Source organism: Eptatretus burgeri, chromosome 1 (genome assembly GCF_056783735.1).
Source record: "Eptatretus burgeri isolate ZD-2024b chromosome 1, Ebu_testis_v1, whole genome shotgun sequence".
Taxonomy (NCBI): Eukaryota; Metazoa; Chordata; class Myxini; order Myxiniformes; family Myxinidae; genus Eptatretus; species Eptatretus burgeri.
Genome location: NC_140961.1, coordinates 375001 through 398058, shown reverse-complemented (window position 1 = coordinate 398058; position 23058 = coordinate 375001). Strand labels below are relative to the sequence as shown.

The window sequence follows — 23058 nt, the reverse complement described above, 5'->3', positions numbered from 1 at the left end:
GCCCGCCCGCATGCTCAGGGTGACTGAGCACGAACTGCACGCTCGCTCGCTCAGGGTGACCGAGCACGAACCACCCGCTCTCTGGCTCAGGGTGACTGAGCACGAACCGCCTGCCTGCTCGCTCGCTCAGGGTGACTGAGCACGAACCGCCTGCCCGCTCGCTCAGGGTGACTGAGCACGAACCGCCCGCTTGCTCGCTCAGCATGACGGAGCACGAACCGCCCACCCGCTCGCTCGCTCAGGGTGATGGAGCACGAATCGCTCGCTCGCTCAGGGTGACTGAGCACGAACCGCCCGCCTGCCCTCTCGCTCGCTAAGGGTGACTGAGCACGAACCACCCACCCGCATGCTCGCTCGCTCAGAGTGATGGAGCACGAACCGCTCGCTCGCTCGTTCAGGGTGACGGAGCATGAACTGCCCGCCCGCTCGCTCACTCGCTTCGGGTGACTGAGCACGAACTGCCCGCCCGCTCACTCGCTCGCTTCAGGTGACTGAGCACGAACTGCCCGCCCGCACGCTTGCTCAGGGTGAAGGTGCAGGAACTGCCCGCTCGCTCGCTCATGGTGACTGAGCGCGATCCACTCGCTCGTTTGGGGTGACGGAGCACAAACCGCCTGCCCGCTCGCTCAGGGTGATGGAGCACGAAACTCCTGCCTGCTCGCTCAGGGTGACGGAGCACGAACCGCCCGCCCACTCGCTCGCTTAGGGTGACTGAGCATGAACCGCCCACCCGCATGCTCAGGGTGACGGAGCACGAACTGCCCGTTCGCTCGCTCAGGGTGACCGAGCACGAACCACCCGCTCTCTGGCTCAGGGTGACTGAGCACGAACCGCCTGCCTGCTCGCTCGCTCAGGGTGACTGAGCACGAACCGCCCGCCCGCTCGCTCGATCAGGGTGACGCAGCACGAACCGCCGCTCGCTCCTCATGATGACTGAGCACGAACTGCCCGCCTGCCCTCTCGCTCGCTCAGGGTGACTGAGCACGAACCACCCACCCGCACGCTCACTCGCTCAGAGTGATGGAGCATGAACCGCTCGCTCGCTCGTTCAGGGTGACGGAGCATGAACTGCCCGCCCGCTCGCTCACTCGCTTCGGGTGACTGAGCACGAACTGCCCGCCCGCTCGCTTGCTCAGGGTGACGGAGCAGGAACTGCCCGCTCGCTCGCTCATGGTGACTGAGCGCGATCCGCTCGCTCGTTTGGGGTGACGGAGCACAAACCGCCTGCCCGCTCGCTCAGGGTGACTGAGCAGGAACTGCCCGCTCGCTCGCTCATGGTGACTGAGCACGATCCGCTCGCTCGTTTGGGGTGACGGAGCACAAACCGCCTGCCCGCTCGCTCAGGGTGATGGAGCAAGAACCGCCCGCTCGCTCGCTCAGGGTGACGGAGCACGAACCGCCCACCCGCTCGCTCAGGGTGACAGAGCACGAACCACCCTCCCGCTCGCTCACTCGCTTCGGGTGACTGAGCATGAACTGCCCGCTCGCTTGCTCAGGGTGATTGAGCATGAACCGCCCGCTCGCTCGCTCAGGGTGATGCAGCACGAACCGCCCTCTCGCTCGCTCAGGGTGACTGAGCATGGACCGCTCGCTCACTGAGGGTGATTGAGCACGAACCGCCCGCCTGCTCGCTCAGGGTGACGGAGCACGTACCGCCCGCCCGCTCGCTGGCTCATGGTGATGGAGCATGAACCGCTCACTCGCTCAGGGTGACGGAGCACGAACCACCCGCTCGCTGGCTCAGGGTGACGGAGCACGAATCGCCTGCCCGCTCGATCGCTCAGGGTGATGGAGCACGAACCGTCCTCCCGCTCGCTCGCTCAGGGTGATGGAGCACGAACTGCCCGCCCGCTCACTCGCTCAGGGTGACTGAGCACGAACCGCCCGCTCACTCGCTCAGGGTGACGGAGCACGAACCACCCGCTCGCTGGCTCAGGGTGACGGAGCACGAATCGCCTGCCCGCTCGATCGCTCAGGGTGATGGAGCACGAACCATCCTCCCGCTCGCTCGCTCAGGGTGACGGAGCACGAACTGCCCGCCCGCTCGCTCAGGGTGACTGAGCACGAACCGTCCGCTCGCTCGCTCAGGGTGACGGAGCACGAACCGCCCGCTTGCTCGCTCAGGGTGACGGAGCACGAACCGCTCGCTCGCTCAGCGTGACTGAGCACGAACCGCCCGCCCGCCCTCTCGCTTGTTCGGGGCGACTGAGCTCAAACCACCCACCCGCACGCTCGCTCGCTCAGGGTGATGGAGCACGAACTGCTCGCTCTCTCGTTCAGGGTGACTGAGCACGAACCGCCCGCCCTCTCGCTAGCTCAGGGTGACGGAACATGAACTGCCCGCCCGCTCGCTCGCTCGCTTCGGGTGACTGAGCACGAACTGCCCATCCGCTCGGTTGCTTAGGGTGACTGAGCACGAACCGCCCACCCGCTCGCTCGCTTCGGGTGACGGAGCACGAACCAACTGCCCGCTCGCTCGCTGAGGGTGACTGAGCACGAACAGCCCGCTCGCTCGCTCAGGGTGACGGAGCACGTACCGCCCGCTCGCTCGCCCGCTCAGGGAGATGGAGCATGAACATCTCGCTCAGGGTGACTGAGCATGAACTACCCGCCTGCTCGCTCAGGGTGATGGGGCACGAACCACCCGCTCGCTCGCTCGCTTTGGGTGACAGCAATAAGCACTCGCTCAGTGCCGGAGCACGAACTGCCCGCCCGCTCGCTCGCTCGCTTTGGGTGACAGCAATAAGCACTCGCTCAGTGCCGGAGCACGAACTGCCCGCCCGCTCGCTCGCTCAGGGTGATGGAGCACGAACCGATCGCTCGCTTAGGGTGACGGAGCACGAACCGCCCGCCCGCCCGCTCGCTCGCTCAGGGTGATGGAGCAGGACCCACCCGCCTGCTCGCTGAGGGTGACGGAGCATGAACCGCCCGCCCGCCCGCTCAGGGTGACGGAGCACGAACCAGCCGCCCGCTCGCTCGCTCAGGGTGACGGAGCACGAACTGCCCGCTCGCTCAGGATGATGGAGCACGAACCGCCCGCTCGCTCAGGGTGACGCAGCACGAACCCTCCACCCGCTCGCTCGCTCAGGGTGACGGAGCATGAACCGCTCACTCGCTCAGGGTGACAGAGCACGAACCACCCACCCGCTCGCTCGCTCACTCAGGGTGACGGAGCACGAATCGCTCGCTCGCTCAGGTTGACTGAGAACGAACCGCCCGCCCGCCCTCTCGCTCGCTCAGGGTGACTGAGCACGAACCACCCACCCGCACGCTCGCTCAGGGTGATGGAGCACGAACCGCTTGCTCGCTCGTTCAGGGTGACTGAGCAGGAACAGCTCGCTCACTCAGGGTGACGGAGCAGGAACAGCCCACTTGCTCGCTCATGGTGACGGAGCACTACCCGCCCGCTCGCTCACTCACGGTGACGGAGCACGACCCGCCCGCTCGCTCGCTCAGGGTGATGGAGCATGAGCCGCCCGCCTGCTCGCTCGCTCAGGGTGACTGAGCACGACCCGCCCGCCCGCTCGCTCGCTCAGGGTGACGGAGCACGACCCGCCCGCCCGCTCGCTTGCTCAGGATGACTGAGGACGAACCGCTCGCTCACTCAGGGTGACGGAGCAGGAACAGCCCACTTGCTCGCTCATGGTGACGGAGCACTAACCGCTCGGTCATGGTGACGGAGCACTCTCTCTGCTGTCGCAGGGTGCTTTATGTCAGCCAGCAGCCCCGTCTTGGTAAATCTCCCAAAATCCAGAATCATTGCTCACCTTCATTCTTTCATTCCTCTTTTTCCCTGCCTTTGGAACAAACTCCCACACTTCTTCAATCCCATTCTTCCATCCAGGTCTTTAAAACAGCTGTTCACAATCTTCTCTTATGTTCTCTCATCCACAACTATGATCTTTTCTACCCCCGTTCATCCACCCCAAACCCATCTCCTTCAAATTCCCTGCTTTCTTTCTTAAAAGTCCCTGTGGTGTCCATCTTGTTTACCCTGTGTATCCCACCCCATCCCGCTACCTTCCACAGATCCCCTCATGTGTCTATTCCCGACTGGTCCCTTTTCCCTCACCTGTCCCTCTTGTGTCCTGCTCCCCGAGTTGTATATTCTGTGTGTTTGCTCTGACACCAGCCTTGACATTGTTTATATAGAAATAAAAACAAATAAAAATCGTTCCAAGCTCCTAATTTGAACTGTAGCACTTAAACAAGCGATGTATATAGCGATTTGTTGCTATGATGAACAGGCATTCAATAATATGAGTGAGGAAAGTGAAAAAAAAACAATTTTATAATTGAGAAATCATTGTGGCCTGTTCCAAGTCAAGGATAGTTGAGCAGGCCAAAAAACATGGCGGATTCAGACCCCAGCGAGGTTACCCAGGAGACGCCTTCCGTCCCCAAAGAGCGAGGTGGCCAAGGATGCGCCTGATGAAAGATATTTTTTAATTAGGCCGTTAATTATCCTCAAAAGATGTGTTTTAATTAACCCAAACACCCAATTTTCACTCATGCACTTCCTTGGAGTTTTCTTTGTGTGCATATACAAAGTTTCAGGCTGCTAGGTTTTTTTTTGTTTTGGCGATATGGAGGAGGCACACACTGACACGCACATACAAGCCTTTTGTTGGTTTATCGGTTAAGGTGGCTGGCTTGAGATCTTCGGGTCCTTAGTTTGAGCCCCTGTCATGCTGTTGAAATAACACCAGGTGGGTTGCCTAAGCCCTTCATCCTTCTGAGGTTTGCAAAACGAGTGCCATCTTACTGGGGTAACATCTTACCACTGAAGATATTCACATAAGTCATTCGAGTATCTTGCGTTGGCGTGGCGACGCACAAAAAAATGGAAGCAAATGTAAAGTCACTTAATAGGGTGTTGGACCACCACATGCTAGTACAGCCTGTATATGCAGTGGCATCGAGTGCACTTAATGTCTGTCATTCTGCAGGAATGATGTAGCACCATTCTTTCATGACCAAGTCAATCAACTCACACCTGGTTGATGGAGGTGGAAAACGCTGTCTCAAGCATTGTTCCAGAATATCCTCGAAATGCTCGATTGGGTTCATATCTAGTGACTGAGAGGGCCTGACATATATCTTCAGTGTCAGGCTCATCAAACCATTGGGTGACCGCACGTGCTCCATGGATGGAGGCATTGGGGAGTTTCCTCTTGCAGCCATGCCAACCATAATTATAGGAAACCAGGCATGTGAAGCATTTTTATTCATGACCCGAAGCATGCTGGGATGTTACTTTTTTAATTAACACATGAGCTCACATCTGTGTGGAAGTTGTTACTCGGTGTTCCTCATTTACTCAGGTGCTTCCATTTTTTTTTTGTCCACTACCTACACACACACACACACACACACACACACACACACACACACACACACACACACACACACACACACACACACACACACACACACACACACACACACACACACACACACACACACACACACACACACACACACACACCAGCAGAAAGAAAGTACGTAACATGTATGTAATATATGTGTGTGCGCATTTTACATTTTTGTAACGGATGTCGTCATCATTCAAAAACTAAAACGTGGTCTGGCGTTCAAGGAGATGTTCATGCACTGACCAGTTAGAATACAATGAATACAGCTGATTGTGCACGAAGTTGATTTTAACAACCTGTCATACGAACACAATCTAATGGACTATGCTGTACATGTATCATCGTATCTTTTAGCAGGACATTCAGCATAATACGGTGCTTCAACCCTCAAAAGGAATTGAATCGATGATATTCCTTGTCACAGCCTAAACCAAGTTTTGTAAAATGTCGAATAGATTTTGGTGCAACTCTTGCATATTTCATTGCAGGGATCAGCTTTTCCACAGCTCCTGATCTGTATGTGCTCTGACGTGTTTGATGGCGGTCGTGTAAGGACTCTGTGATATTCCCCTTGATTTGTAGGTAACAACAGTTATCTGCAAAAGCACATTGCTGAAGCGCAGTACACAGGCAACGACACTTCCAGATGACCTGCACTACGATCCCAGCAACTTCCTTCGTCTCTACCTCAAGCCTACTTTAGTGGTACGCACAACATGTTGAACGAATTGATCTCAATCAGAGAATATACCTTGGAACAAAATTTCTCATCAAAGATGCAGTCTTTGTCCTTGTGATCATGATAAGAGTCCTGTCTAATGCATTCACCATATTGTTCTATCCATTCGGTGATGCCTTAGGCTCCCTATACTTTTTTCTTTTTTTTTTTCTTTTCTTTTAAAAAGACCATCCTGTGTTGATGTATTCCATGAATCTGATATGTTGGTGTTGTGTGCCACTATATGTGTGAATGATTTCTTTATAATTTCATCAGAAGTCATCCATCAGCAAAGCCTGGTGTTGGCTGAGTGGTGATGATGGCTGGCTTAAGATCTGAAGGTCTTGAGTTCATGCCCTGTCAACCTGTTGAATTAACACCAGACAGGTTGATTCAGCCTGTCATCCTTCCTAGTTTGGCAAAATGAGTACCAGTGTGCTGGTAACAGGGCATTGCATCAGCGGCACAGCCGCACCCCCAGAAAATGATGCAGCCAAGCAGCCACAGGCTGCATACGAATAAATAAAAATCCATCAGCAACTGCAAAACCTAGTGGTATGTTGAGCTTTTCAACAGCAACCACAAATTAGTCTTTACGGTTTCCTACCTTGTCATGGACAAAGCAACAATTGGATTTCCAAAATTTTCATGCACGAACCTAAATAATCCATAAACCGCTACGCAATTGAAGACTAACTAATACAAAAAAAAGGAACAAACTAATACTCAAAACACCTGGACATACATCAAATCCCAGATAATTTGGACTTCTGGTTCCAGTTCTTGATCGACAGTTGGTTCTCTCCAGGGTTCTTTGCCGACTTTATCAAAGAATTTTCCCGTCGTTGTTTTTCACGTTTTGACTGTTTACATATTTACTCTTGTGTTCCTAGTTTGGTTTGGTTTCAACACTTGTGCTAATTTGGTGAGTTTTCATCAGTCTTGTCATATTGGGTTTCTCTGAGGCCGACCTGTCTTCCCGTCTATGTGCATGATCGTGTTTCTTTGTATTTTCTCCTCATTACCATCAGTTTTTATTTTCCCCACTTTTCCCCCATCCTCCTTCTTTCCCTCACAATTATGCCCTTTATTTCATGTCTTAAAATGTAAGAAAATACAGCAACAAAAAAACTTTCCCCTTCTCACCTTATACCCCACGTGACTTCCTGTACTGACTCTTCTTCCTCCTTCCTCTTGCCGATCCACCATCGTCCTACTTTTTCCAACCCACATTCACCATACACCGTCACAATTTTTTCTTCAAACTTTCCTTCACCTAATCTTACCTAATATTAAAAATAATAATAATAATAAAAAAATGAAAAAAATAAACATATATATATAGATATATGTATATATGGATACCAACAAACACGACATAATAGTGACCGAAGCTTTCCGTGCTGCACTCCTCACGGTAAAAAAATCGCAGCAAGTGAATAAGGAAGTGAAGGCGTGTGCTTTATACGGAGGTCTCAATAAGGTAGACGCTGATTGGTTCAGCCGTAATAACGTTACGGTTAATCTGAATGCCCATTGGTCGGCTCATCATCTTCACCTCGAGCTTCCATTGGCTGGAGCAGAGTTCGTCGATGATTGACGTTTGTAACCACATCCTTGAGAGAGGGGGGAGGGGTTTCCCTGAAGGTCCATTCACCATTTGGTAACGTACTTCCCTTGATCTTTCCATGCTGAAAGAGACACAGAGATCGTACAAATTCCTTTTGACGACATCGTATTGGATCGGTGGTAAGGATGAAGGTTGCTTCCAACATACGTAAATGAAACGAGCTCCGACCTCGGCTCAATATCCTGAACATATCTGCATTGTACTGGTCTGCGCAGATAGGGTTGGCAACCAGGTGCTGTGCAATGGCAGATGAAGCAGGTGCAGTGGTTGCTGGATATATATCTACATGCTCACACTGGTTGTGTTCTAACCCTCACAATCCTTCTTCCAATCGCCAAGGGGATGTGTTGTTTGATCCGATCAGCCAATCTTAGTGTTTTGCAGCCGACATACCGAGCTTCACATTGGCACTTAAACTCATAAATAACATTGCTGGTTTGTGAGATGGGTTGCACATCTTGTTGAATAACGTCAGCAAACAGCGAGAGGTAAAGATTACTCGGGGTTGCACAGCCAGAAACGTGTTGGATACAATATCTTTGATTTGTACTTCAAACCTTCATGATGATTGACCTTTCCTGGGCATCCTGATATTGACTGGACATTGGTCCAGACCAATCTTCCGATCTCTTGTCGTGTTTAGAAACTTGTGTATGTATCTCTTCACTATATGCTCAGGATAACCATTTTCACTGAGTATATTCATGATTTTGTCAGTTTCAGCAGGAAGATTAAAAGGTGAACAAATCCTCTGTATTAAAGGTGAATATATATATATATATATATATATATATATATATATATATATATATATATATATATATATATATTTTGTTGCGGATTCGCGCCCGCCGGCGTGCGAGCGGCCACGTAACTCGAATCGCGGCACGTCGCCCACCGGACGGACAATCCCGTCGTGACCCTCTCGGACTAACGCCGGGAACTAGTCACGGGTGGGCCTTTCGGCCTCACCACGATCGTGCCAATCGGCCCCCCACGTGGGATAGGGTTGCTCGCCAAATTCGACCTACCTAAGTACCCACACGGAGGGTAGACCAGGCGATCGCACCTCGCCGCAGGTCGACTTCGGACACGGGCCACTTTAAGCGACCCGTTCCTTACTATCGGGATAACCGAGCGGTGTTATCGTCAACCTCGACGGTTCGATTAATTATTGGGCGTATTTAGCCCACGACCAACCCTTTACGTGAAGTAAGATGGAGATTCAATAAAAGAAAAGACGAAGCGAAACGGGAAAAACAGTTCAACATAAAGCACATTTATTCCGCGGCAAACGGAAAGCACACATATACAATTATGCACCAAAAGCAAATGTAAAAGTAACTAAAGAAACACAACAATTCTGCACAAAAATCAAATGCAACAAAAGAAAAACACACTGCAGATCTACTACCGACTACCAAGCACACGGCAACACTTATACAGTTTTACTTCATAGACGGCGCCGACAACACATATACTCAAAGCAAAAGAAAAAGGAAGGGGCCACCCTCAACGATGAGGGGGGGGCAGACGGGCCTGGGGCCGAGACCGCGTCGAGCCTACCCATCTGGTGATGAGCCGCAAGATGGCGGCGGCGCCCCGACTCCGCGGGCCTCGCTGGCACTGCCTGGAATGGGGTGGGAACGGGGCCCCCTTCTCACACTATCTCAGCGCAGGGGGGGGGGGAAACAGGAGGGGGTTGTTGATGCTCGGGGGAATGAGGATATCTCGCTGGCTTGGGTCCCGCGACGAGCGACTCCAGCGCGACCTCGGTCGCGTTACCGGCCTCCCCTCTCCGCAGCTCCCCGACTCTGACACGAGCGCCGACCTCCACAAAGATTCTTGGCTTTTCCAGCCTCTCCGGACCCTGACAGACACTCTCTCGACTGCCTTCGCCGTCGCCACAACTCTCCAACTCTCCCACTCTCCACTCTTCTCAACTCCGTCCAACTGCGATTCAGAAACTCTTTTTCTCTCCCGATTCAGAAACTCCCTCAACAACTGCTCGACTCTCCCCAACTGCTTTCTTTTCTCAACTCCTTTCTCTGACTCCAACTGCTTACTCGATTCAGAAATTTGACTCTTAATTCGCCCCGCGCTCGGTGCTTTATAGTCCGACAGGAGAAATCATATGCAGATTTTTGGATCAGGAATCGCTCGGGGGCGGAGCCACGCTCCCCATTGGACAGAGGAAAAGTGGGCGTGAATGATTCTTGATCCGCGAATCTGCATATAGCGATTATACTCCGACGCACCTGGAGGCGGGGCCAAATCGCCCCACGCTCGCTGATAGGACCGAACAGAAGTGGGCGTGAATCGTTCTTGATCCGATTTCTCGGAAAGGCTGGTGTTTTTGCACCCGCTGCTCGGTGCGCGCCCTGTACGAGTCCAGGATCGGTGCCCACAAGCGGCGCGGGAATGGCGGTGATGCGATGGTTGCGAGAGCGAGATGTGACGGCAATGGTCGTGGCTGTTGGCGTTGTTGTTGTTGTTGTGAAGCGGCGTTGCGGTTGGTGGTTGTTGTGTGATGGCTGTTGAGACGTGGTTGGTGGTGGTTGTGGTGGTAGTAATGGCGGCTGGTCCAAAATAAAGATATTAAAAGAAAAACGGCTATCTAAAAGGGTCGCAGCCCGAATGAATAACATTTATTCCCTCTAAACAACGGGTTTGGGCTTAACTCCACATATACTTACAGAGATATCTCACCTAAGGGACCTGAATGGTGGTTTGCGAATTTCGTCAACCACAACAATATATATGCCTGGTGTTGGCGCAGTGGTTAGGGCAGCGGCTTGGGATCCAAAAGGTCCTGAGTTCAAGCCCCGTTGGGCCACTGAATTAATACACCAGGAGGTTGACTCAGCCTGTCATCCTTCCGAGGTCGGCGAAGTGAGTACCAGTGTACTGGGCTGGTGTATACCCCGGTTAAAATAGGTATACCCTATCCCTGCGTCGTAAGAGGCAACCAGGGTTGCGTCAGGAAGGGCATCCGGCGTAAAACATGTGCCAAATCATTATACGGATCATACCGATGATCCGCTGTGGCGACCCTGAACGGGAGCAGCCGAAAGAAGAAGAAGATATATATATATATATATATATATATATATATATATATATATATATATATATATATATATATATATATATATATATATATATATATATATATATTAGAGTAAATCGACCCCATAGAGTTCGAAAATGCACTCCATTTCTACCTCGGACATCCAGAAGTACCCGTAATAGTACTTGACCATACCCTAATTTAACCAACTCATGAAACTAAAAGTTGTCATATGGAGCGACCTCTAAATCACCTCCGATCAACTTAAATTTTTTATGCGCGTTATTGAATCATAGTGGAATAATTTAAGCCTTGTGGAGACAGCATCTGACTTATTTATTTATTTATTTTTGCTGTTTTTGGACCACCCTAATATTCACATATATATATATATATATATATATATATATATATATATATATATATATATATATATATATATACATAAATTACATATATATTGTTGCGAATTCGTGCCCGCCGGCGTGCGAATGACCGCGTGTAGCCAAAAGCGGCCGCCTCGCCCACCGGAACGGACAATTCAGTCGTGACCCTCCAGGAACTACCGCCCGGAGCCTGTCACGGGTGGGGGTTAAACCTCACCACAACTCAGTCCGCATTCTACTCGCGCGAAATAGGGTTCGATCGCTGAATGGTCGATTTACCCAAGTACTCGCGCGAGTAGCGTACCGAGGAGTTGTACCACGCCACAGGTCGACTCCGGACACGAACCGCTTAAGCGGCTCGTTCCGTACTACAAGGATAACCGAGCGGAGTTATCGTCGACCTTGACGGTTCCAATTATTTACCGGGCGTTTTAAACCCACTATCAATCCCTTACGTGATGCAAGATGAGATTCAATTAAAGGAAGGAGACGAAGCAAACCAGGAAACAGTTCAACAAGCAATGCACATTTATTACGGAAACACGGAAGGCACGTATATTACAGTCAAGACAAAATGCAACAAAAGCAAATGCAATACGATCGAATAAAAGGGGCAATTATTTACAACACTTGTACAGTTCTACTTGTCGAGACTCGGCGCCACATCACTCATTCCAAAAAGCAAAGGAAAGAAAGCCACCCTCACAGGCAAGGAGGCAGACAGGTCCGTGGACCCAATATGCGTGGAACCTGGAGGAGCGGCCAGGTCTATGAGACCGAGAAGGTCTAATCCGCATTCTCGTGACGCGATTGCGGGCAAGCCGCAATGTTCACGCCTCTGCGCCCCGACTCCGTGCCCCTGGCGTGGTCGGCGAGCCCTCTCCGGCGTGCTCCGAATTTGCCTTTTTGATCCGAATTCCTCTCGTAAAGAATCCACGTTCAGCGTGCTTGGAGGCGGGGCCATACTGCCCGACGCTCGCCCATTGGATGGAGAAAAAGGGAGTGTGAAGCCTTCCTGATCCGGATTTCTCCCTCGGAAAGGCCACCATTCGCGCTCGCGGCTCGATGCGTTCGGCACCAATCGCCGAACGGGCCCTAGACAGCACGACGTTTGGTGTTGACTGGTGGTGTGGTCGATGGTTGTAGAAGGAGAAAGGCGAAGGTGGTGGGGGGGGGGTGTCGTTTGGGAATGGCGGTGAAGCGATGTTTGCGGGATGGAGTTGTGAAGGTAAAGGTAATGGCTGTTTGCGTTGTTGACGGCTTAATGGTCGAAAATAACAAGAGAGAAAGAAAAATGGCTAACTCAAAGCATCGCAGCCCGGATGAATCACACATATTCCCTCTATACAACGGGTTTGGGCTAACCACACATTAACTTACCGATATATCTCACCTGAGGACTCTTTATGGTGTAATGCGAATTTCCACAACCGTAACAATATATATATATATATATATATATATATATATATATATATATATATATATATATATATATTGTATATATACACACACACACACACACACACACACACTTTCTCTAAAGAGAAAGGAGGAAGGTGCTGCACTCCATTGGGGGGTGTGGGCGGGGTAGAGCGAGGATGGGACAGAGAGACAGAGAATGGCTGATATCGGCAACAATGCAAAAACTATGAGTCGCTTTCACCGAAAAACAACGTTGAATTTATGGAGACTTTTTTTAAGGATATGTTTCACAAATATTAATCTTTATAAACAGCTGCGTGTGACAGGTGCAAAGAAAATTTGGCTCGTGAATTGAAAAAACATGTTAATACGGCAAACGGCCTGGAAATCAGGCGTTTTTAATAACCACTCGCTCAGGGTGCCGGAGCGCGGCCTACTTGCTGAGGTCGCTGGAGCGCGGCCCACTCGCTCAGGTCGCCGGCGCGCGGCCCACTCGCTCAGGTCGCCGGAGCGCGGCCCACTCGCGCAGGGCGCCGGAGCGTGGCCCACTCGCTCAGGCCGCCGGAGTGTGGCCCACTCACCATTTTAGGCTCATTTTATTCACAGGAATTACAAAAGACAAAGATAATAAATTGAAATATTTTTTTTCCAAAAATTGATTCCACCCATGCAAGCCACACCCATGCAAACCACATCCACACACCACATCCACATTCATCATCAATGATTAGCTTATTCATTCCCCACACAACGCGTTTATCTCATTTTATAAAATCACTTCATCCCTTCTTTGTCTCCAGCCACATAAGCCACACCCACGCAAGCCACACCCACGCAAGCCACACCCACGCAAGCCACACCCACGCAAGCCACACCCACGCAAGCCACACCCACGCAAGCCACACCCACACAAGCCACATCCACACAAGCCACACTCACACAAGACCATCCATCCATCCATTAGGACCATACTCTGTGCAGAGCGTTGGTGCCGCTGAAGCAGTCTCCTTGGCTATTGGGAACAATCCTGGACGGGTCGCCACTCCGACACAGTATACCAGCATGCTGGCACTCATTTTGCCAACCTCGGAAGGATGACAGGCAGAGTCAACCCCACCTGGTGTTAATTCAACAGCTGAGCGGGATTTGAACTCAGGACCCTTGGATCCCAAGCCCACTACCTTAACCATTAAGCCAACACCAGGCATACACAAGACCCCCATCTTACGACTCCCCTGTGCGCCCCCACTGTTGACCCACCACCGCCCTCATCCCACCCCACCCTTCCCCCCCCCACACACATGTGGAGGGTGGAGTGGGATGAGGTGGGCAGTGGGTTGTTTGTTTGGGGAGCACACATACACCCTCCCCCCCTCCTTTTTTCACGTCCTTCATCCTTTTTTTTTTAATCAAGGATTAAATAATTGTAAGCAAAGCATATATTATAATTAATACTTAAAACATACAATATGTTCCACATTGAAATACAAACAACAGATTTTATGATATAATGTTTGTTTGAGTGAGAGAGTGAGTGGACTTGAATCATCTGAGTGTTTATTTCCTGTTAAAACACACGCACACGCGCACGCACGTATTAATATTATATGACATAACTGTGGATGCTTAAAGAGGTGTCGGAGTATATCGTATTGTCAATAAATAAATATTTCCTTACTCTCATATAATCGATTCAGTCAGAGAGATGAATAATTAATTACCTGTGGTAGGCTGTGATGACTGTTTGGAACAAGAGGCAACATATCTGCACTTTCTTAGTGATTGACACTGTAAAAACAGGAAACGCAGGCACTCATTTAACATAATTGTATTTGATCATGTGTAATACCTTTCCAGTAAATCTTCAAAGAACATTGAAATTTAACATCATTGTAATTTATTATGTGGAATACCTTTCAAGAAAATCTTCAAAGAACGTTGAAACATTGGGTAAATTCTCTGGTGCCGTAGGTCTCGGAGGCAGGTTATTCATGCATCAAATGAGGTCGTTGTGGAATGCCTAACAGACGAACTGGATTTTAGCCAAGACGTCATTCAGAGCTTTTCATTCCTTGTGAAGATCATTGGCATGCCAATTCACCTTGTCTATGAGTGTGTTTGAAATGCTGTAATAAAATGGAACATAAATAATTAGTTATATAATTAATCATTTACAATTAAAATGAAGACCAATTACTGTACCATAGTCCCAAGAAGGAAGCCAGACTTCACAATACACACAAAGACACACACACTTGGACACACAGACATGGACACAGGCACATACACACTTGGATACACAGACACATACACACACCTCATTTTTTTCATTTACAATTAAAATGAAGACCAATTACTGTACCATAGTCCCAAGAAGGAAGCCAGACTTAACAATACACACAAAGACACACACACTTGGACACACAGACATGGACACACACACATACACACATTTGGACACAGACATACACACACCTCATTTTTTTCATTTCTGTTCCTCAATTCGCTCTCCCTCTCTCCCTCTCTCCCCCTCTCCCCCTCTCCCTCTCTCCCTCTCACACACACACACACACACACACACACACACACACACACACACACACACACACACACACACACACACACACACACTCACTCACCCCTCACCTTTTTTCATTTCTGTTCGTCATAATTCTCCCTCTCTCTCCCTCTCTCTCCCTCTCTCTCCCTCTCTCTCCCTCTCTCTCCCTCTCTCTCCCTCTCTCTCCCTCTCTCTCCCTCTCTCCCTCTCTCTCCCTCTCTCTCCCTCTCTCTCTCTCTCTCTCCCTCTCTCTCTCCCTCTCTCTCCCTATCTCCCTACCTCTCTCCCTCTCTTCCTCTCTCTCCCCATCTCCCTCTCTCACTCAAACACACACACACACACACACACACACACACACACACACACACACACACACACACACACCTCATTTTTTAAATTTCTGTTCCTCACAATTCTATCACACACAAACACACATAAACACACACATATGCACTATATAGGCTTACCTTAACAGTTTAATAGTGTATGAACCTTCCCAATGTTGTGATGAGTCATATTCTTCCTCAGATGAAGGATGGTTCATCTCTGTTGGGTCAAACATTGGGTCGTAAAGCAAATTCTCGTTCATTACCATTGGGTCAAGGTGAGAGAAATGAGAAACCGTCAAAAATAAGAGATTTTTGACTGAGAGAAATGTCTCGCTTATAAACCATGTTTGAGGAAGTCAGTTGGATATTTGCCCAGGCTTACCCCATTGTTCTCTTTCCTGTTTTCCAGCCATACCCAATACAACTGTCAGAATGTGTCCCACTCTCTCAAAAATGAATGTGTTTTTGTTTGAGAAAAGGTTTGAGTATGGAATACAATTTCATAAAATAGAACATAAATATTTCTTGACTCTATATAAATTCAATGCACATGAGTGGAGCCAAAATATGCTCAGACAAGAGCATTAAGAGAGGTTTGTCATTTCATCTCTGCTCAATAAAGATATTAAAGGTCTAAAGAAGAGTGCATTAAAAGTGACCATGAACTTTCAACATTACCTTGAATGTATATGGAAGAAAAAAAAAAATGACCGTTTTTACAGCCATTTTTCCTGCTGTTCAGGGGTTTGGCTTTTTTTTGTGAGGCAATGTTTTATGGCCGGATGCCCTTCCTGACGCCAACCCTGGTCGCCTCTTACGACACACAGGGATATGGTACACCTATTCTAACCGGGGCATACACCGGGACCAGTACACTGGTACTCATTTCGCCGACCTCGGAAGGATGACAGGCTGAGTCAACCCCCTGGTTGATTGAGGATGTTTGAGGATTTGAGGTTGTTGGGGATTCAGCAGTCAATGGGGCTTGAACTCAGGACCCTGGGATCCCAAGCCGCCACCCTAACCACTAAGCCAACACCAGGCTTCATTTGATGACGAAAGATATATATATATATATATATATATATATATATATATATATATATATATATATATATATATATATATATATATATATATATATATATATATATAATGAGTGATGGAATAAATACATTACCTTGTGGGTTTAAAGTATAAGTATTAATAAAAAAAAATGGGATTGGGGGGTTTTAATAGGCTACCACTGCATTATTTTTAATTGATGTATAAATTATTTTATTTCTGAAAATAAAACAAATATTTATAGGATCTTCATTTGATTAAGGAAATGATCACGTGAAAAGGAGGCGAAGACCAGCCCCCGGCAGGAGGAGTAGTGTCAAAAGGGTGGCGTTTGACACAGTAATATGTCCCAGTTTGAAAAGGAGAAATATGAATGAGCGTAAGCGAGCGAATATTGCGATTTTAGGAAATGGGACACATCACTGCGTCAAAGCCTCCCTTTTCACACGACTTTTATGTTCTGTGTGTTAGCTCTTACACGAGCCTCGGCAATGTATACAAAAAACAATATTCTAAATAGTTATAAGGGGTTCTAAAGAGTAATTTTAAAGGGTTTTGTTTGTTTCTTGGCTTTGCCTATTTCATATTTAAAATGCCAAACTGAATGGCTTCCTTTGGACCTCCTGTGTTTTTTTTAATGTATTTTTGTTTTTTGTTAACTCTGCCTGCCTGGCAGTGAAACAAAATAACAAAATTGAAAATCGTTCCAAACAGGAAAGTTTCTGTTTTTAACGGCGTCATAAAGGATACAAACAACAGGCACGAAGAACGAATGATGGGGTGGTTGAATAGACACTGCGTCAAAGGCAGTAAATTATGGAATTAATTTATTTTTAAAACTTTTTAAATCTTTATTTTGTTAAAATCGACTTCTTCTCCTGGTTTTCTTATCAATCACAAAAGGTTTGAAAAGTTGATGAGAGGTTTTATTTTGATCTATCATTGGTCTCAAAGTGCCTGATATTTTTTTTACCTTTATTTTAATTTTAACTGTTGATCAATAATAATCAATTGAACCTGTTTACATAGTCCTCATCATACATGATCTGTACCATCACAAGTGAAAGTGCCATCCCATGAGAAGCATATCTCTGCAAAAGTAGCTTCCTGGGAAAACCACTTGTGTGGGCTAAATTGCTTGTTTAGAAGTAGTTGCACTTGTCTTGCATTTCCCCATAATAGCATTATGGTGTTGGTTTGTGTACTGATTAATTTAGTAATTATCTTGTTCCTCTCTCTTGGACTGCTGATAGCTCAAGAGTATGCTGAAGGATCAAGTGGTAGCAGAATCTGATGAGGGAGTGCAGGAGTACAACTTTAACAATGCACACGATGCTGTCAACTTCTGCCCTGACCTGCAGGTGGAAAACTTAATGGGCATGATAAAACATTGTGCCTTTGAGCTTTGCCTCCAGTTGTTCCATTGATCTTTTGTGATGAAACGTTTTGTGAACTCTTACCGGTATTTACATGCAGCAGGACGTTTATGGAGAAGATGATGATATTGAAGCAACAACAGATGGTGCAACCATGCTTTCCAGTATCACGTCTATGATGCTTAGCACGTTTAACAGAACAGATTTCCCCAGTTGGAAGCTCATCGACGAGCCGAGGAAGGTATGACAGAAGTCATTTTGTGCAGTTTTCATTGATTTCTTTTTATTTAAATAAATTTGTGTCATTATCAAAGAAAAAGTGGAGACTAATGTTGGCAGAAGTAGAAAATTTTGCAACAAATAGTTATTTTTAATCAGGGTTTGCACAATCCTTGAAACTCCTTGAAATTCCTGGAAAATGGAGGAAAAAAACGTTCTCCAGTGCTGGAAAGTCCTGAAGAAACTTTTCCAAGTCCTTGAAACTCCTGGAAAATTGAGAAAATTGTGCAAGTACAAATAATTATCTGCCAGGTCCTCAGTCAGAATTGTTAACTCTGTTGAACATTACCAATTTTAACCTCCCCCTTGGATTCAGGGATTTATCATTAAAGCCACACCAAAACAGTTATACAGTCCATATTAATCGATTGATTGCATAGTGCTACTGCAGCTGCTAAATTATTCCTGAGATCATCTCCTCTTATGTTCTTCTCTTATATCTGCCCCTAATTTTGTGTTAATGGCCTCTGGTGTTTGTTTATCCGTTCAGACCAAAAATATTTGATGAACCCTGGGACTTTATGTGGTTTTGACTTTACACATATAATTGTAAATCAGCGGTGCAGACAGTAACTGAAATACGTACAGCATACTGCACTGTACTTATCTCCGTGTGAACACTGTGTTCCATGGAATCATAATCAATGCCTTTGTTTGCCCTGAGTGATTTTTTTTTTTTTAACTATGGCCCACAAGACAAAAACTGTTGCTGGTGGTGAACTAAATGCAAAAAAGTCGACGAAAGTGATGTCTTTGACACAGAAAGTGAAGTGTTTGATAAGCTTGGCTGAGGCGAGAATAAGCTGTGTCATTGGGCAGACATCAGAGCACAAGTCCAATATCTACAAAGTAAAGAAATGCACAGAAAACGCAAGGGATAGTGAATGCTCTGGTTTTGTACTGCTAGCGAGGGTGATTCCAGTAAACCACTCCACAGACAGAAACGTAATCCCCCCCCCCCCTCCACCCACCTCCGTGTAAAACAAGGGTTCACTGTCGTCCGAAAATCTACCTCGTATATGGAGAGCATTATTTGTTGACATCATTTAAAAGAAAAAAAAATGAGGATAATTACCTTTGCTGGAGGAGAGGGCACCATAACCTAACCCTAACCATAACCTGACCCTATCAGCATCAGGGTCCTTTTGTTTGTTTTTTACTTTGAGAATTTTTTTTTTTTGCCAAGTATGTTGGTCTGTTGCGTTTGTCTGTCTGTCTGTCTCTGTTTGTCACATGATTTTTGGCCAGTTTTCAAGCAATCGTTTTGATTTTTTTTTGGTTTGTGTCGGTGATGAGCCAAGGACGGCAATGCAAAATTTTGGTGAAGATTGGAATCCAGATCCGGATCTGAATTTTTTAGTGATTCTTTACCATTGAGATATGGGGCCAAAAATGATATGTAGCACAATATCTCTCAAAGGGTTATGGATGGATTCACACGAAATTTGGTGGACAGGTTGGGAGTACAACTCGGAAGAACTGATTCAATTTTGGTGAAGATCTGAATCCAGATCTGGATACGAGAATTATTTAATTTTTAACTGATTCTTCACCATTGAGAGATGGAGCTAAAAATGATATTGCATGATATCTCAAAAAGTCGAGGATGGATTCGGATGAATCGTTGTGCTCAGGTTTGGTGTGAACAGGACTAATTGGTTCGATTTTGGTGAAGATCTGCATCCGGATTCAGATTCGAGAATTTTTCAGTTGATTCTTCACCATTGAGAGGTGGGGCCAAAAACAAGTATAGCATGTTATACATAGTTATTGCATGTTTAGTTTGTATGTTGAGGTTGCAGTGAGTTATTTGTTGTCAACAACACATTTAATTTTTTTAGTGTTTACACATGTGCCTGTTATTAAAAAGATTGCTTTACTCACGTTTATTATAACACTTTCATGGCCGACTTGTGACAACACGAGGTGGAAGAGTTGTTTAGGTGACGAGAACAAGCTGATTTGATTTTGGTTAAGGTCCGGAATCGGATCCGACCTATCGGTGACAAACAAAATGTGAACTATTCTCCCTGGTGGAGGTATGTTCTCCACGGAGTGCCATTCCGTTTCACCAAGTTGTCATTCTACGAGTGATTTTTCATTTGTTTGTCTCTTTGTCCGCACAGAACTTTAGTGATTGTCTCTGCAACCGCTTGTCACAGTGAGACAAAATTTTCACCATGGAGTGACGACTCGTGTAGAATGTTTTATTGATAATTATGACATCATAGGTCACGTGGTGTGGCAGCCATGTTGGAAAACTGGAAAAACTTTGGACCTCTGTATTAACGAAAACTGCACCAAGAAAAAATTGAAACCTGGCATATGGCATCTACTCCTCATGGGGAATGTGAGATTTTTTTAATGATGTCAAAGGTGCCTTCTTTTTGACGTCATAATTGCATACACAGAACGGTACATCCGATCAGATGGAAAATTTTGAGGGTCGTCTTGGGATAAATTGGTCCACATAAAGAACATTCATGATGTATCCACAGAACGATACATCCGATCAGTTAGAAAAATTTTGAGGGTGATCTTGGGATAAATTGGTCCACATAAGAAACATTCATGATGTCATTGGTCACGTGGTTTGGCAGCCATATTATTTTTCAAAAAAAGAACCTTCAAAAATCTTCTCTGAAGCGGCTGAACATATTGAGGGGAACTTCACAAGCTTCACAATCGAGTTCTACAAGCGTTGGGGATACTAGGGTATTCACAAATAATTGATAGGTCGAGCAGCAATATTGGATTGAGCAAAAATTAGAAAAAAATTATTTCTCATGAACAGCTTCATCGATCAATGTGAAACTTCACAATTATGATCCAGTAGTAATGGGGAATAAATGTTTTAAATTTCAACCTGATCGGACATATGGTCTGGCAGCCAGAATTATTTATTTTTACCTCCACCACCGAAGGAGGAGGTTATGTTTTCACCCCTTTCTCTCTGTGTGTTTGTTTGTTGGTTTGGGTGTGTGACAAGGATGAACTAATTTGATTATGGTGAAGATCCGAATCTGGATCCAGATCACGAGAAATTTTTACTCGATTCTTCACCATTGAGAGATGGGGCCAAAATGATATGTAGCATGATATCTCAAAAAGTTGTGAAGGATTCAGACGAAACTTGGTGGACACGTTGGGTGTGTGACAAGAAAGAATTGATTCAGTTTTGGGGAAGATCCGAATCCGGATCCTGATCTGATAATTTTGTCATTGATTCTTCACCATTGAGAGATGGGGGCCAAAAACGATATATAGCATGATATTTCAAAAATGTATTGGGCCTGATATGTTCTTGTGAATCAGGCATTGTGTGGCGGAGATGTGCGATCTCCCGAGTGCCCTCCTTTTTTTTTTTTTTTTTTTTTTTTAAATATTTTATTTTATTTTATTTTTTTGATTAATTTTTTTTTGATTTTTTTATTTTTTATTTTTTTTATTTTTTGATTATTTATTTGAGAGTTTTTGATCTGGGTTTTTTTTGATAATTTTTTTTGAAGAAAGCTCACTTGGCTGTGCCTGGATGGGTTTGAGGGTAGAGGGGTAGCAGCAGAAACTCGAATCATATCCAGGTTCCTCCTGATGACTTCATCTTTGCTTTTTGTTTGTTCGGGTTCCTTCTGATGGCGGCTCCAATGCAGGACTGTACCTATTTGATCTTCCATTTGATGTGAATTGAATTTATTTTAATCCCATTCTGAATTCAGTTGAATAATAATATACGTCATGGGTCAGCGTCAGGTGTTCGATCAAAGTGGGGTTGCATCAAAGTGGGACGTCTTGGTACCCGGTCAATACTGCCAGCAGTTATAAAGTGGAAGTTCTAATTATGCCTCTTATTAATTATGTAACATACCAGTACACAAACACCACACAAAATACACCACACAAAACTACACAAAAAACAAGTCCTGTTGAGTGTTTGCAATCTCTGATTGCTCTTTTTCTTGTTATTAATTGTAGTTTACTTTACTCCATGTAAGCAATACATGTGATTGACTGAAAGAGTCAATGGAATATGGAATAACAGAAAACAAACAAGGTTTCATTCTTACTCTTGTGGTCTATTCCAATATTACATGTTCCATAAAATATTTGTTTTTAATAGTCCTGGAAACAACTTCTTTTGTCTTAGAAATCTGGAAATTGGTCTTCCATGACTATCTGAACCAGGTGAATAATAGCAGTCATAGTAGTAGTCTCTGGCATGTGTATTTGATGTGTAAATGTTCATATTTCTGAAGTGAAGGCAATGATTTTGATTTCTGGAAATATGTTTCTTGAATTTTGAGACTTTTAAAGGCTTTCTTGCTGATGTTTGTCGATTTACACCATTCATTGTGTGTTCTAATGATTAAGGTTGACAGAATGCAACTGCACTATGCAAGGAAAGAGAAGAAAATAGACATGAAGAAGCTCAAAGAGCTCATGTGGGACTTCCTGCTCACCGACAACGGGGAGAAGGTGGGACCAGCTCTTTTCCTAAGACTGCAGTTATTAAGAGATGTATCCTGAGAAAATACCATGTGGTGTATTGAGTGGTACCTTGGATTACCATATGAAAAAATGGTGTAAATTTGTAAAAGTTTTAAAATTATGCTTGTCCGCTCTCGCTCTCTCGCTTCTTCCCTGACCTCCCTTGGGGCCGACCTCCTCTTGTGGTCATTTATCTATCTAGATTCTAGATAGTGCTTCAACTTTTTAAACCTGGTGGTGCACTGGGTCCGCTGAGCACCTTGTAAAGGCAGCTGATTTCCACAACCATAGGCGTAGAATGTGGAATTTGGCCAGGCTATGACTCGCAATGGGACGATTCTAACAAAAGACACTGTGGAT

General features: G+C 46.3%; 1 protein-coding gene and 2 long non-coding RNA genes across 6 annotated transcripts in view; 1 reads left to right on the top strand and 2 right to left on the bottom strand.

Moving 5' to 3' along the window:
- Positions 1–23058, top strand: part of NCAPH (non-SMC condensin I complex subunit H) — a 174402-nt gene that overhangs the window by 120859 nt on the left and 30485 nt on the right. For 3 of the 4 annotated variants that reach the window (XM_085869973.1, XM_085869956.1, XM_085869982.1), the window contains 4 exons: positions 5958–6080; positions 17812–17919; positions 18035–18175; positions 22582–22686. In XM_085869973.1, the coding sequence (XP_085726099.1) occupies positions 5958–6080; positions 17812–17919; positions 18035–18175; positions 22582–22686 (477 nt within the window). The remainder of the gene's footprint in view (positions 1–5957; positions 6081–17811; positions 17920–18034; positions 18176–22581; positions 22687–23058) is intronic. The other variant, XM_085869963.1, reaches the window with a different exon arrangement.
- LOC147033742 (uncharacterized) lies at positions 8982–15902 on the bottom strand. Its single transcript, XR_015055155.1, has 4 exons — positions 15632–15902; positions 14518–14730; positions 14326–14392; positions 8982–14168 (listed from the first exon to the last, which is right to left on the bottom strand). It is a non-coding gene; the product is annotated as an uncharacterized LOC147033742 (long non-coding RNA).
- LOC147033739 (uncharacterized) overlaps positions 18174–23058 on the bottom strand; it is a 61104-nt gene continuing 56219 nt past the window's right edge. The window contains exon 3 of the long non-coding RNA XR_015055158.1: positions 18174–18419. This is a non-coding gene — a long non-coding RNA (uncharacterized LOC147033739). The remainder of the gene's footprint in view (positions 18420–23058) is intronic.